This window comes from Hippichthys cyanospilos, chromosome 18, assembly GCF_059441005.1.
Source record: "Hippichthys cyanospilos isolate Australia breed blue-spotted pipefish chromosome 18, RoL_Hcya_1.0, whole genome shotgun sequence".
NCBI classification, from domain to species: Eukaryota; Metazoa; Chordata; class Actinopteri; order Syngnathiformes; family Syngnathidae; genus Hippichthys; species Hippichthys cyanospilos.
Window position 1 is genome coordinate 13,897,509 of NC_142386.1, and position 17,242 is coordinate 13,914,750.

The 17,242-nt window shown below is 39.6% G+C and overlaps 1 protein-coding gene across 1 annotated transcript in view; it reads right to left on the reverse strand.

Moving 5' to 3' along the window:
• Positions 1-17,242, reverse strand: part of zbtb16a (zinc finger and BTB domain containing 16a) — a 163,375-nt gene that overhangs the window by 95,966 nt on the left and 50,167 nt on the right. Inside the window, exon 3 of the mRNA XM_088441288.1 lies at positions 8,884-8,981. Within this exon, the coding sequence (XP_088297414.1) occupies positions 8,884-8,981 (98 nt within the window). The remainder of the gene's footprint in view (positions 1-8,883; positions 8,982-17,242) is intronic.

Genomic DNA, 17,242 nt, shown 5'->3' on the forward strand with positions numbered 1-17,242 from the left:
CTCCCCTCACTAGAAAGATCTACATCGACAGAAAATGGTCCAACAGTAGAGCTTAAAATTAATCAACTGAAATTTAGAAATGTAAAGAACATCCCTGCCCCTGCCAACCCCCCCCGCCGCCCGAAAATATTAATTTATGTATAATGCTGTCCAGTAATAGGTTTGGCACAGAACGATTATCAGCTGTGCCTATTATTGGCTTTCATTTATTATTGTTTCAAATCTGACAGTTGAAAAAAAACCCTCTATTTAATACTTTGTTAACCTCATCAAACTTAGTTGTATTTGCAGTTGCAGCACTATGGAAACCTTCCCATATGAAAATATGTAAATATGTTTTATATATATATATATATATATATATATATATATATATATATATATATATATATATATATATATAGTTGAATGTCAGCATCATGTGCCTGTTGCAGCTAATTTAGCTGAGGTTGTTACAGCATTATTTTCAACCGACTGAACCGACGTCGGAATCCATCCTTCTTCACACACAGGAATATTACTAAAACGGACAGGATCATGTAAAAGTTATGATGTCTCCAGCTGATTCAATTAAAAGTGTGTCCTTCAGAAAACTTGGAAAAGTACTCCATTTGGCATATAAATATAAACATAAAGAGTTTACAAAAGATTAAATTGATTGTTTTGCTATAATTTTCATAATGTGGCCAAAGTGTTGCGTCTTATACACGGCAACACAGATAATACTACAATTTGAGCCCAAAAGTAAGGATGCATGTTATTTTTGTGGAATTGTGGAATATATGATTAAAGGCATTTTAACAAAACTAAGTTGAAACTTGTCATTCTTAAAGGTTTGATGCTAATATTTTCTTTCTTTTTGCTTAAAGTTAATATTGGTTCTTAAAATTGGTTTTTGGCCGCTGAAATCTGTATCGTATCAGCCCTGAAAAAAAAACAAAACAAACATATCATTCTTTCACTGGTTTGTAAATATGTTCTCCTTTTTGATATCATATGAAAACTGTACTTAACACATCTACACACGTACAAATACAAAAAAAATCAATATTTAAGTAAATTAAAAAGATTAAAATAAAAACATTCATATGGGTAATAATAAAAATACACTTATTCCAGTGTAGATTAGAATTTTGAAACCTCTAAAATCAAAAATAAATAAATAGTTATTATTTAAGATGTGCTCTAGCATTCTAACCAATCCTTCCCCTTGTTTGTTGCCAACAGGCATTCAGGGACAATCTGGTGATCTTATTATGTAACCCTGGTGAGTGCATTGTGGAAAAACAGGTTATTTTGCAAACAACAACAACAAAACAGGATATTTATGGAACATCTCAACACTGACGTGGTTTGGCAGTGGATGAGGAAGTTGGAAAGAGTTTGTCAAACATTACCAACATAGCAAGAAGTTTTAAAAAGTTTTAAAAATTAGGAGTTTTAAAATTGTATTCATTCATGGTCATACACTAATGTTTTCAGGCACTAGCTTGGTTTCTTTGACATTTTTGGGTACTTTTTTCTTGAGCCAAGTGTTATGGAACAGTTTGGAGATATTTGAGGGTGCTCACTAACAAGCACTGAAGTTAATCGCAAACTGTATGCCTCTATTTAGTTCTTTCAGTAAAAGTAGAAGGAATGAAATGCTGGAAACTATTTGAATGGAATCTAATAAAACAGTTATGCAACAGACAAGATGGTGATATAATAAGCAGGTGACTTAATCTCATCATCAAGTGGAGACATTTCACAAGCTCTGCCACCATACAATGATGAAGATTTGAAATTATTCCCCAGAATAGGTACAGACATTCAGTCTCAGCTGGATGTTGGAACCCACTAACATTACAAAAGCAGACAGAACAAGCTGTGAGAAGAGAAAAAAATAAAATAAAAACAAGCTGGCACTTGGTAGACTGTACATACTGTACCACCCCTTGGTGGTGGCACGCGTCCCGGACGGGACACCGGCCAAAAGTCTACAAACAACATGTGCACACAAACACACACACACACATGCAGACACCCACACCTTAACACACATATACACACAGCCAAATAGGAAAGTAGATAGGAGAGCAGGCAAATAGGGAGAGAGACAGATAGAGTAAGCGGAGAGACTGGTAGGATGGCAGACAGGTGGGCAAAACCAAAGACAGTTAACTAGTTTTGGAATCAGAGACACACGACTAAATGGGCAAGCAGAATGTCAGGTGCAGTTAAAAAAAAGACAAAAGAGGGAGACAGGCAGATGACGAGGAATAACAGGCACACAGAAAGAAAGACAGAAAGAGAGGTTAATCATGTGTAAAGCAGAAAGGTAAACGGGGGCACCAAGATTGACATGAAGAGATGCAGGTGGGTATGTGGAGAAAACAGACAGGTCCACTGATAAGACAGGTAGGTCTATCCAAAATGAGTCAAAGGACAGCCAGGTGCAGCACGACTTGCAGGCAAGAAAGTCAAAACTGTTTAAGCCAGCAATAGTGCTGGGCGATAAAATTGAGATATTCCCATACGAAGTGACGCAATACGCGTATTACAATACAACGTTTGGTTACAATATATCGCATATTGGTTTTGAAACGGCTTATTTTTGTATATTTCTTTTTTCTTTTTTTTTTGTCAATCCGCTCTGGAGTGACTTTCGTATCATTGATCATATCGTTTTCTGTCATATTTTGAATCGTCTTTTACATGTAAATTATTCCAAGTGCTTATAATACACTACATTTCAAGTGAGGCGATGTTCCAAAGCAAAAATGACAGCAAAAACAGCAGAAAAAGAAAACCTTATGATATAAAGATTACATTTCCTGTCACTGTATTCATATATCAGGTTTTCTTATCCTGTAAGCTCCGGTATTGTGTTCCTGAGAATCACAATTCTATCCGACTCCTACTACTAGTCAACGAGCAGCCATATTAACGAGCAGTGGAATTGCATGTTGCATTTACAGATCGGTTTTGTTTATGGTTGAATAGCAAAACTGGCAGAAAAAAAAGAAAGCGTAAGTAAGTAGCAATAAGAGGCATGTGTGGCAAAGTGCTACCTCTGTATTCATATTTTAACACATATTAACACAGTCAGGGGCATGGTTGAAATAAACGATGTGGACATGCTGCTTTTCTTTTTTTTAAAGAATGTTTCATGTGTGCTCAGAGATGTTGATGATGTGTGGCTTCTTAAAAAGAATAAATCAAATTTTTATTTCCTAGTTATTTTCTTGTTTTTTTCAGTCATTTTCCATACATATATAAGCCATAGATTTGTTTTTTTTTTTTTTTTTTACAAACATGGCCCAATATATCACAATACGCCTTTACTGCATCACTATATATCGCAATACACTTTTAAGACACAATACCTGTGTATTTGTATGTAAATACAATGGAATACGGAATAGTGTGTCTTAAAAGTGTATATAGGTACAGGGATGGACCGAAAGGTAGAGCGAGAGTGGACCAAAAGATAGCAAGCTGAAGCAGACAGAATGTTAGCTAGCTTGGAGAGCTAACTGGCTAGTTGAGCAGAGACAGGTTGCTCCAACTGGGGGTTCAAAAAGCCAGGAAAAAAGGTGCACTAGTTAAACTTTTGTCTCAAACTATTAAATGAGCAACCCATGTCCAAACAAAATGGAAGGGTAGATAGAAAGCTGCACAAACCTGTCGGTTGCTTATTAGCCTAGCAGAGAGACAACCAAACTGGCAGACAGACAGGACAACAGGAAGGACAGGAAACTGGTGAAGCAGATAGCCAGAGAGATAGGATGCTAGTTTTTTAAGCAGTGAGACAGGCAACCAAATATGTAGCCGTGTGCAGAAACACCAGTATGAAGGTTGGCAAACACACTGCTTTGGCACAGCCAGACGGACAGGTAAGCAAGATCTAGACAGACAGACTCAGACAGACACAAAGGGAGGGAGAAAGAGAGACAGCAGGGGAGAGAGACGAGAGGGGAGGGAGCAGACAGCGGCGGTGTTGCTTGGTGAAACATCCACAACACGCATCGCATACCAAAGAGCTCCTCCACTCTCTCTCTTCATCTTTCTGATATGCTGTCGCCTGTGAAGCCAGCTTGAAGGATGATGATGGCGACGGAGCCAGCGCTTGGGACCGGCAAAGTGTCATCATTACACACAAGTAAAAATGGAGACGCTGTGTCAGAGAGAGAAAAGCCTTGAAAGTCAAAAAACGGTGGAGGCGGAAAGCCGAGTGAGAGAGAAAAAGTGTACAAGAGAAACTATCAAAGAATCTTTGCAGCGGTGCTGTATCTTCCCTAACCGTCGCCTGTACGCAGCGCAAACGCTCTTCTCGCCTTTTTCATCAGCAGAAAAAAGTACCTCAGAAGTAACATGGCGCCAGTTGTCGCCAAAAAAAAAAGAAAAGTTTGCACACTTTTCGTCGAACTGAAAATACGCTCGTCACGTTCTTCTTGCGGTAGAGGGGATCATGAATTGACACGTGCCTGATGGCACCAATTATAATCTGTCAGTCACTTGTTGACTGCAGGAGTTCAAATGTGAGCCAAAACACACAAAAATGATTTTTATAAAAAAAAGATCACCGACCACCAACCACCTGTTGGTTTTATACTGTACATTGTGGGGTAAAAATAATCATAACCTATAAAAAAATAAGAATTTTCCCCAAAACACTGAGCATTCTGTCTACATAAAATCAAAATTGCAAAATGAATTAGAAATCATTTAATTGTCATGGTGGAAGAGTTGTATAGAGTTGTTAGCACACTGGCCTCACTGTTCAGAGTCCCAATTTAGGCCTTCCATGTGTGGAGTTTGCATGTTTTCCCCGTGCCGGCACAGGATGGATGGTTGGATTAGCGATCAACATTTTGACATGACTGTCTACCAAATTTTTCAATGAGGTCTCAGGTTTGAGTGGCATGCAAATAACCTTGCTGTATTGCAAGTGAGACAAAATGGACACAGCAGTGGACAGAAATGAATGAGCAGGGATTCAGGGGGGGTATAAAACTTCATTCAATAAATTGGCACATAGTGGTCTCACTATGGCAATCAATCAATCTCGATCAAATTAGCAATCAAATCTTCATGTTACAGTAAATTAGTAGTTTGAAATGAAATATTGTCACAGCATTAAAAAGCATTTAATTGGATTTTTTTCTTTTTTTTTTATTTCAATAATTTGCTGCTACCTGGTTGAAACCCTGTTAAAATCTCCCATACCGCCTGAAGGGCCTTTCAAGTACAGTGAAATTGTATGAAATTAATCCGTTCCAGGTTTGGATTTTAAGGCGAAATCATCATATGGCGGGCAATCAACTCCTATGGCAATTAGCCAATGCCTATAATGCCACAGGGAAAAAAACTTAAATTGTATACAATATACATATTAAAAATTGGTAACAAAATACAGTGAACCCTCGCTACTTGGTGGTTCCACTATCGCGGATTCGCTACATGGCAGATTTCTTTTCCATTATGCGGAATCACCGCCGCTGATTTTTTTTACCATTACGCGCGTTCATGACTTTAAGGATATATTTTTTTTCATTACATATTGAACTTTTGCAATAGCTCCCAAGCGTGCTGCTCCCGCGAAGGCTTGTACTGAGCCTTAACGGCAACAAAAAATAATGACAATTGCTGAGAAGGTGATACTTTTCGAATGGAGAAGTTACGCGGCCGTGGCCCGCTATTTGGGAGTGAACGAACCCACCGTTTGCTACATTAAGAAGAACAAGGCAAACATTAGGAAGACGGCTGCCAACACCTTTGGCAGTTCAGCGAAGCGAGTTGTTATGGCTTGTAATAAAACGATCGTTCGTATGGAAGCTGCCAACGGAAGTCTTTTGATGTCTCGCGCAGCTGTAGTCATATTAGTAACGGACCGGACATTGAATTAAAGTCTAATCTGTACGTGATCAAACAATGTTGAGTTTACACTTGAAATACCATTTTATTATAAAATAAATCTAGGTAAGAGATTTCCAGTGGTCTGGTGGACTGTCTGCTCCTTACTGTCGAATGTCTCTTCCTCCTGCTTGTTGACAACATCTGCGCCCGGGGTGCGCTTCATGAGTAATATGGCTCATGCCTGTGGAGTTTAAATCTACTCCCGCCCCAACTCCCGCCCCACCGGCACGTTTGTGTCAGTCATCAAGCGTACCCAAGAGCAAAGGCACACACGCACACACATTTTCCAGGCACAGAGAGACACACTAAGGAGCAGAAGTTCACCAGACCGTTGGAAATCTCTTACCTTGATTTCTTTTATAATAAAACGGTATTTTAAGTGTAAACTACTCAGTTTAATTATATTCAATCATGTATAGATTAGACTTAAATTCAATGACCAGGCTGATGCTAATATGACAGCAGCTGTGCAAGACTTCAAAGTCAATATGTGTAGTGCAGTAAGAAACAATATGTATCGCAAGAAGAATTTTCACGTTTAAAAAAATAAATAAATAAAAAAGTTTTGGGTTTTTTTGTTTATTTTTTTTAATATGAAAAGTGGGCACGCTACAGATTTTCAGCCATCGCGACCTGTTCCGAAATGTATCTACTGCGATAAACGAGGCTTCGCTGTCGTATAGTAAGTGCTACTTATACATAATATACATGTATAAAATTAAATAACATCATAAATAAAAAAATATATAAAGGATTTATTTACCATTGAGTGATGTGACTTGAGGTCCTTACGGCTATATTCCCTAGCGAGGGTAGCGTAGCCCAGGCATGTCCAAACCCGGTCCTCGAGGGCCGCCTATCCTGCATGTTTTTGATGTTTCCGTCATCCAATGCAGCTGATTCAAATGATCAGGTTTGTTGTCAGGCTTCCGCTGAGCTTGCTGATGAGCTGATCATTTGAATCAGGCGTGTTAGGAGGACAGAAACCTCCAAAACATGCCGGATAGGCGGCCCTCGAGGACTGGGTTTGGACATGCCTGCCGTAGCCTATCCTAGCCTTCTTTGTATTTCTTGATTGTCTCCAGCTTTGTTTCCAGACTAATCATCTTCGCCAACCAATAGCAGACCAGCATCTTAGTGGCGCATTGCAGCGCAGGCAGTTTGACAGGACCAGAAAATAAGAGTAATTAATGTACCTAAACACGCCTGAAGATGAAGGCAAAACAACATAAACACAGCTATCTCCTAAGGTCATGACAGTTGTTGATGTCGTAAAGTGGTCAAAATGGTGTAAAGAAGGGACGAAAAAACGTCACAGTCCATCTTGTAAAGTGAAAAAAACGTAAGGCAGGTTCATCATAAACCAGGGGTCCACTGTACCTCAATGTAAAGTCCTGGACAAGTAGCTGTAAAACTACATCAGAAATGTGAAATAGATCAAATTATAAAAGAATGAAGGACAAAACATTGATTAAGAAGTTTCAACTCGTTACATTTGTTGCCACATTTTAGTATTATATTGCTTTTTGGCCCTAACTAAAATTGACCTGAACAAGAACAAAATAATTCCAGTCCAGATTGTAAATCTTCAAATTAATTTGCTTTTAATTTGAAAAGAAAAGCATATTGTTCCTATCACCATGTTAAAATGCATTGAATCAGATCGAATCATATTGAATCTGTTGTATCCCCATGATGTTTTCTGATGTACTCCAGTCCTTGAGGGTCGGTACACTGCATGTTTTTGAACTTTCTCTCTCAAACACGTCTGATTAAAAAATTTCAGATAATTTTCAAGCATTTGAATCAGGTAAGTTCTAAAAAGATGCAGGATACAGGCCCTCGAGGACTGGAGTTCAACAACCTATGCTATAGATCAGGGATTCTCAAACTTTTTGGACTCAGGGACCCTTTTTGAAAAACAAATTTCCAAAGTCCTCTATTGCAAATGTTTGCGGAAAATAAACACCTTCAAATTTAAAATGTATCCGCGGCATTAAATTTAATAAATAAATTAATAATAATAAATAAGATAAATGCCCTTTTTATTTACCTACAGATTCAATTTGAAAACAAATATAGTTGTTTCTTTTCAGCTATACTGATGTTTAGAAAAAAAATGCAAATTGTACGCCTCCTTATAACAAACTGGGTCAATTTCCAATTATTTCTTCAAAAATAACATTATCAAATAACATGCTGCTTTAGCTTTCCTGGCTTCATTGCCTCATTAGCAAGCAATTGTAGACACAAAACGCATTTTCACAAATTTCAAAAGTATTACATTTATAAAAAATATATTAACTAACTAAAAAATGTCATAACTAACTATTCAATCATTCAATGCAGGGATATATTTTCACATTTTTTTTAAGAGTACAGACAATCGATAATTAAGTATATTAAGAACATTAATTTCAAGATACTTAAATATTAAATAAACACTTAAGTCTCTGGGTTTGAATGTATGGACTCTTCAAAAAAAAACAAAACATGAAAACATCCCGGGCATTGAATGAGTTAAATTGATTGCTTTAATGACGAGTGAAGTACACGTCACAATTTAATATAAAATAACATGAAATTAAAACACACACACATTTTTTTTTAATTCACAACCCAAATAATTTGAGGAACCCCCTGCAGTCGGGCCGCTAACCCCACTTTTATCAATAACCACTGGTACAGATAATGGCTCAACAGACCCCAGAACCTTTGCTTAATACAACCTCTGTATGCCAACTTGCAGTTTTAAGCCGCTAGCCAGTCTAAAAAATCACTTTGTAGCCTGTTCTGTTTTATGTCTTTTAGTTTCACAAATGTCATCAAAAATTGAAGAGAGAAGGGGTGACACTTCACAGGCACATCTTATGTTAAGCTTCCAAGAGCTCCTTAGGCCATTTCTGGGTGAAAGTTAGACACATTCGGGGATCGGCTCAAGTGAGACAAAGCAGGCCAGTTATCCCTTAATGATTCGCTCACCTGAATGTGACAGCAGATGCATGCGTAGACGGAGGCTATCCAGGAAGCTCTTCCCGCACAGTTCGCAGCCGTAGGTCTTCATTCCGCTGTGCATCTTCCTGCGGATCAAGCACAGAGAGCAAAAATACGTCAGGACCTTGGGTGACACGGGATGATTCGACAGACGCATTGGGTCGCCATTCAGCCCCCCAACCACTAATGCCTGTTGTAAATAACAGCAGGCATTATTAACTCCCTGCATCCAACGAGCTGCAGATGGCGAAGGGGCCATAAAGCCAAACAGAAAGATTTATTCAACACTTCTCCCAGCGTTCACGGGCCACTTTTTGATTAGCGTGTTCCACGCTCACAAGAGGAATCCGATAGCCCGCGTTAAGCTGTAACAGTTTACGCTCACAAGGTCAGACACCACGAGGGGTCAATATTTGATTGTAGGGGGCCGAGCGGGCCTTGAAGGTTAGCTAACTAAATAACATGTGACAACACACAAAGTCTGGCCTTCGCCAAAGGGGCTCCGTTACGAAATTCTCAAAGAGCCTCGGGCTCGGAACAAAGCCAGTAAAACTCTGGAGAGATATCTGAAAGTGCTCTAAAGCAATTAAGGTGACACGAATTGCCACACAGCCGCTGCAGTCGCCTTGAGCCCGGAGAGATCTTCAAACGCCTCGCCTTGAGAAAGGTACACACACATACACGCACACGCACACATGCGCGCAACTTTCATTATTGCCGCTGTTGGCACATTCAAAGCATGATCCGTCAAACTCAACCATACCAAAGTTTGATTAGTTGACTTCACTTGTGAAAGATGTGGAAATCTATGAAAAGTGACATGCAAGGGGCAAAAATCAGAAACACTGGGCAATATTTCATTGAAATAAAACCATGTCTACTTCATATTTTTTAGGGCCACCATATATTATTTTTAGTCAAGAAGGCAAGAAGACTGATAACCGATAAATAGAGCCGTGGTTCTCAAAGTGGGGTATGTGGCCTGACTGCAGGGGGTCTGTGAAATTATTTGGGTTATTAATTAAAAAAAAAAAAAAGTAAGGGCTGCACAATTTTAATCGTGATCACGATATTGGCTACCACGATTAATTAAGATGATCCCCAGCGATATTAACATTTAAAAAGCCGCCTGTCAAATCAAGCTCTTTCGGTCCTCCTACCTCCAGGGGGCAAACGCATGGGTAAGGCTTCATTAAGCTTAAGATATAGCAAGCGAGCAAATCCTGCAGCTGCGGCTAAGAAGGGCAGTAGCATTAGTCGCTGAACGACGACTGAATGAGCTAAGCGACGAGATATTTCGCTTCGCCGGTGCGCTTTTAGCTTTTCAATTGCACCTTGGAAGCTTTTAGATGGCAATGTTTCCCACTTGTTTACATAACAAGAGACTTTGATTTTTTGATTTTCTCAAACCCTATATACTGTGCTAGCTGTCGATTGAGACCCATTTTGAAAAATCCGATTTGAATAAGTTCAGTTTGAAATGACCGAAAATGACATTTGGACTCCAAAGTCCATACTCACTTTGGGTGATTCTGGTACTTTTAGCAGCCTCCCATCAGCACCAGAGTGAAATGGCGTTGAGTTTCTCACCTAGTTCTTAATATATACCTTGTGAGCCGTCAAATGAGACGCAATTTATGAAAATCGGATTGGCAAAAATTGAATAACCGCCAAGGGTGACCTAATGTCAACTTTCCTTTGACAAGTGCATACTCTGTGTCTTAAAGTAAGACTAGAATCGTCTCGATATCGATACTACTACTACTTCTATCGATACTACTCGCCCATCCCTAAGTTTGAGTTCTCAATAACAACTCCAAATTCGTTACCAATGCGAAGAAAAAAAACTACAGTGAGTCCATCTTTCCAAATGTGATGTTGAAAATGTTAACATAGATACAGTTCTCTCAATGGACTTGTTGTGATGAGTGAGTGCGTCTGGTTGACAAAATGTCAAAAAATGTCAACTAAAAATGAACTTGCAGCCTCCTTCTGCAGAGCGATCAGCCGAGCAAATTTCCGGAAGAATAACGCCCTTTGATAAGCGATCTGCTAAAAACGGATGAGGGGATGACAGCCATCAATCTTGGCGTGTCTCAGCGCCAATCCAAAGCAGGCAATTGTGGTGTCACTCTCCCCCAAAACAAAACAAACAAACAAACAAAAACCCTGACTGATGTCGCATGTCAAATGCAAATGGGTTACGTGCTTCAGGAAAGTTGGCGGCATAGCTCCCTAACATAACATTCCATTTTCACCGCCTTTGAAATGTGAAATTACGGTGCAATATCCTAACCTTGACTAGAATAAGGACACGAGGAACTGCAATTGTTGCATTTGAGCGGTTTTCTGTCATACATGTAATTGGACGAATCAATAACAATCAAGCAAGGCTAGGCTACATTGTAAAAGGTGCGTGACCTTATCCTGCCAGGCTTGTGCACAATCTTCCACCTCCGTACTGGATGTTATTTCCTCCAATGTTAATACAACAATATGGGTTGTTATGTACTGCAGTACAATCCTGAGTGACAACTGCTGGCTTGCCTTTGCCAAGCTAGATACTGTATCATGCTAGCTGAAATTGAGTAAGACAAACGTCAAATCCCTTGTTCTTTTCATGGCTGGTCTTATGTACTTCTGTGAAAAAATAATCTGAACCGTTCAATTGATAGTGGCGGAAGTAGCACTTCGTCACAAGTGACTATGGCTCATTCCAAAGTGCAAACAAAATCAGATTACATTGACCAGGAAAGGACTTCACCGAAGGCCAAACAATCTTGATGGTCCAACCCTGACTAATGAGGACTGAAATGTCAGTTCTATCATTTTTATTTATTTATTTCCATTTATATCATTTATTTATTTATATTTATTTCCATTTACTGCTCCTTAAGCCAGGTAAACCAGTACAGCAAATAGGCAAAATGTATTTAACTTTATTTAACAACATACTACATGCCAACATAAGGCACACCTGATTATTTCCGTAGCTATTAAATATTTTGGTATTCGGATATATTATTCGTTCTGCAGTTGGGATCGTAACGTAAATTCACTGTATGCTGGGCAATCCAAACCTATGTTACTTAGCTAATGTGTGTAAAATCCCAGGTAAATACATCAGAATTGTATATACATTTTAGAAATTGCCATCAAAATAGTATACTAAGTGCTACATATATATATACAGTGGTACCTCGGTACTCGACCGCCTCTATACTCGACCAAATCGGTGCTCGACCAAAAAATTCAAGTAGGTAATGCATCGGACCTCAAACAGATTTTCGGTTCTCGACTAGCCGAGCCGAGCCGAGCCGAGCCGAGCCGATCCGAACGCGCTCCTCGGCCCTTCTCGGCCAGCGGGTAAGCGCCAGTTCAACTCAGACCGCCAGCGGAGTAAGACGTTTGTTCGAGTATTTCTTCCCGGATTTAAACTTTTTCGTGTTGCTCTAGCCCTTAATAATGGGTCCAAAGAAAGACAGTGATAAGGGGAAGGCAAAGAGGAAAACAATGAGGACCACTATTGAACCGAAGAAGGAAATTATAGCAAAATATGAACGTGGTGTACGAGTGTCCGACCTCGCGTCGCAGTTAGCTAGCGTCATCATGGAAGGAGTAACTCCCTCCCGTCCTCTCCACATCCATTCCTGTATGCCATCAACCACTCTCCAAAACGTAAGTAAATTATACAAAATGGTTTATAATGCTTTATTTATCTTTATCTTTATCTTTATCATGTACTGCTTGTGCACATTTACTTGTGCACACATACTTTCCATTATTTCTTATGGGAAAATTGGTTTCGGTGTTCGAACAAATCGGTGCTCGACCACCACCTCAGAACGGATTATGGTCGAGTACCGAGGTACCATTGTATACATATATATATACATATATATATATATATATATATATATATATATATATATATATATATATATATATATATATACACATACATATACATATATATACATATATATATATATATATATATATATATATATATATATATATATATATATATATATATATATATACATTCATACATTTAAATCATATCATAAATAAAAAAATATATAAAGGATTAAATTACTTTTTGACAACTTGACGAGCTTGTTGTGGCCATATTCCCCAGTGAGAATATATATATACATACATACCTATATACATACATACCTATATACATACCTATATATATATACATACCTATATATATATATATATATGGTTAAAACAGCACATTTGTGTAGGCCCAGTGTGCTAAAAAGTTATCAGCAGGAACATCAACTGTTTCACTTGCGTCATTTAGGTCTAACAATTCTATTTGAGGGCGGCTCGGTGGAGCAGTGATTGGCACGTCTGCGTCACAGTTCAGGGACCCGAGTTCAAATCCAGCTGGCTCCTGCCTTCCTGTGTGGGGTTTGCATGTTCTCCCCGACCCCATGTGGGTTCTCTCCAAGTACTCCAGCTTCCTCGCACACTCCAAAACATGTATGGCAGGTCTATAGGACATACTAAATTGCCTTTAGGTGTGAATGGTTGTTTGTCTCTGTCTGCCCTGCAATTGGCTGGTAACCAGTTGAGGGTGTCCCCCGCCTACTGCCCACAGCCAGCTGGGATAGGCATCGGCATACCTGCGACCCTTGTGAGGATAAGCGGCTCTAGAAAAAGGATGGATAGATGGATGAATTCTCAAGGACAATGCATGATAATTGTGTATTTTATTTAACAGGGATTGCAGATGTGCAAGTTGCGGCTTTAAGGTAGCCCATAACTGTGGTGGAGTCCATCCTTCCATCCATCTTAAAACGAGCCCAATAGATGACAGAGACTTAAGACAAATTGAATCCAAATGACTGTAATCCCTTTGACAAAATGTCCGTCGGCACAACACGGATTTGCCAACAAGCAACTCGGTGGACAAAAGGCAGCGGACAAAAGATGGACTTTTTCCTCCCTCCGTTAAAGGATCATAGGTGAAGCACACACTTTGGCGAAGATAAGAGGAAAACACACTTAAGCGGTAAAGCGCAACACACACGGCACACAAAGCCATTCAAAGGCCTTTTGTGTCGTCCCTCAATCTGACTATTGTGTCGCCCAGACACAGAACTGATAAGGTATGGATGGTCTTATTAAGGCCACTCCAATTGGGAGCCATGCCATGCAGCCTCAACATCAATGTGGTGTTTGTATGAGTGCCAAGTGTATTGTGCTTAAATGGCAATGGCCCACAGAAATACTGTCTCACTTTATGTTGGATAGACAGGACAAAGTATGTGACCGGCAATGTAACACACTTAATTTAAAAATTATTGTTGATGTTATAGAATCAGTGTACGATGGCTGCAGGTATGTAAAGTCCTAGGAGTTTCCCAACACTTTTTTCCACAATAACAATATTTCAGCCCAGAGTTCTATTAAATACCTGTTATAGTAACGATATATGCTTGATTTTTTATTTTTTAATGAAATTCTAGTTTGCGTTAATAGCATGAGTACCAGGTGATAGTGATTGGTACACACCCTTTTTTTTTTAAATTAAAAACCATCTTCCTTAATGTCCACCTCTTTGTCGCTCCCACATTAATAGCGTACTGTCTAAGTGAGCACATCAACCATTGTATTATTGAAGACTGCGTCCTTTAAAAGGTTCATCAGTTATGGTTTCTGCGGTTCATTCGGGACCCAATTTAATTATTCCAAGAAAGTCATAGGTAAATTCTTCATTTCTGTTAAATGACAATGTAAACAATCTTCTTCCTACGAGAATGATACACAGCCATTCCAAGCCGCCACGGTAAAAAAATAGAAAGACATGGGACGTAAATGTTAAGGCGCATGAAGGAAAACAAGACAACTATTACACAGAGATTGCATTGTTCCTGGAGTTTATCTCTCCACCTAGCAAGAGGGCAATTAGCTAGCGCTTCTGGACTAGCTGTCTGGCAGCAATAAGTTCACATGCTCTTTCCACGAGACATCTTGGAGCCACTTTTCAGGAATAAAACACAAACAAAAACATTTGTTTAGCTTAGGCTCAGGTGTCATGGATGAAAGTTAAGTAAGTACCCAAAGAAACGGAGTGAAGCATGCGACGTTACGCATCCGTGATTTCTGTCGCGCATGCGTACCAGTTATGTGCACCTGTGCTAATAGCTGAGAGTTTGGATAGAGACCAATATGACCCATTATTATTTCTTTTGGTTGCTATCAGACCGATATCCAACATCATTATTGTATCTGGACATCCCAAGTAAACTCACATGCATTATCAATAAGTAATCAAAGCGATTGGCATAGTTTGTAACGAATGCATCCTAGCTTGCGCCGCATAAGCGCCTTAGTAAAACTTCACTCTTTGAAGCCTTTAAAAGAAAGCTCCGGCCGCTGAGTTAGCTAAAATGTCAGTGGTGTATGCACTCTACTTTCAAACGGGTGAAGTAATGAACACGGTTTTTAAAACCTGAGTATCTGTGGCTTTGAAAGCACAGGATAATATCAGTATAATTCTACTTAATATTGATGCATTTTAGCTGAGCTCAAAGGTGTGGCTTTTAGCTGAGTTGAGAATCAAAGTAACTCACGCTGTAATATTGTAATATCTTCCAAATAATTCTATTGCTTTTACTTTAGTAGTCGCTTAAATATTTTGTTTTCATAACCACAGGCGAGCAGATCAGAGGAACAAGTGCTTAGCACGTCCGCCTCACAGTTCAGGGACCCGAGTTCAAAGCAACTCGCTCCGGCCTTCCTGTGTGGTTTGCATGTTTCCTCCAAGCCTTCTCTGTGGGCACTCCAGCTTCCCCCCAAACTCCAAAAACATGCATGGCAGGTGTATTGGACACACTAAATTGTCTTTAGGTGAGATTGGGTGCGTGAATGGTTGTTAATCTCTGTGCCTTACTGGCAACTAGCTCAGGGTGTCCCTAGCGTAACTGCTCGAGGTCAGCTGGGATAGGTGTCAGCAAACCTGTGACCCTTGTCAGGATGATCGGCAACAGAAACTGGATGGATGGCTGGATGGATAACTAAAGGCTATGTTCACACTGCAGCCTCATGTGACCCAACACCCCCCCCCCCCCCCCCCCCCCTAACTGAATTGCTTTTAAGAGCAGTGTGAATGACACAGATTTTTTTCAATTGTGATTCAGGCCACTCGGGTATGTGGTACTAAAACCGATCTATATGCGATCTTTTGTCAAATCGACTTCAGTCTGAACGGCCAGGTCACATATATCTGACTCGTACGTAACAAACAAGAGACAAACGTCACAATCCTGCACTCAAAAAGATGGGAGCAGTTTATTATAGTTGAAACAACAATAGCGGACAACAGGTAGACAACTCAATGGAGGTAGAGCGTATTTTGGAGGTGCATTTTGTCTTCGTCTTTTTTTTCTCTTGCTTGCTTGCTCAAAGAAGTTGGTCGCACCGCACAAAAAACCAAGGCCAAAAACATCACCCGTCCCCTCCTTGATTACCTACTCAACTTTAACACAAAGAAAAGATTTTGACTACGGCATGACAGCCATTTCAACCATGTCATGTAAAATACTAACCACGCCCGGTGTGTGTGGCATCACTGTGTCGTCAATGCAGTTTTGGGCTGTTGAGCATTCACAGACAGGTCACGTAAAGGTCACATTAATTTGTATGAATTACCTCAAGAAATCTAAAATCTGATTACACACAAAAAAAATGGAACTGAGTAAAATTTTGGTAAAAAAAAATATTGTGCGTATTATTGTTATTTGTATAGTAGTGACCGATACACTGTATTAAAAGCAAAAGTACGGTGGTCAAAAGATTTGTTGACTCTGACTTCACACACTTAGCGAACTTTTAACAAGCATTTTATACCCGCTTACAGACTGCTGCTTTTTAGCCGAACGCATCATCTAATGCCGCATCACACAATTGATCACCGCTGCAAAGTTTAACGAGATGTAAAAGGATACTAAATTGTCACAGCTCATGATTCCACTCTGAGATATATGCACGCTCGAGTCTCTTTTCTAAGTGCTGGCTTTCATGTTGCGCATCTGAAATACATGATTAGTGTTTGTGTGTGTTCGGGTGATTTGAAACAGACTGACTGCAGCCATTAAGGAAGTTAACATAAAACTCTCTCAGGCCATTTGCCAGCTTAATAATCGGCTCTGTCCAACAGTCACTTTTGACAAGCACCGTAAATTTGAAATTCATGTCAAGAAAACATATGCTAATCGCGTCCTCGTAAAACAAAAATGCCCGTGCTTGAAATGCGAAAAGCGTTATTGAGTCGTAACAGCTTGCCGCTCCGTGTATTTTTTTTTTGCCCCTCGCCCGATATTGCCGG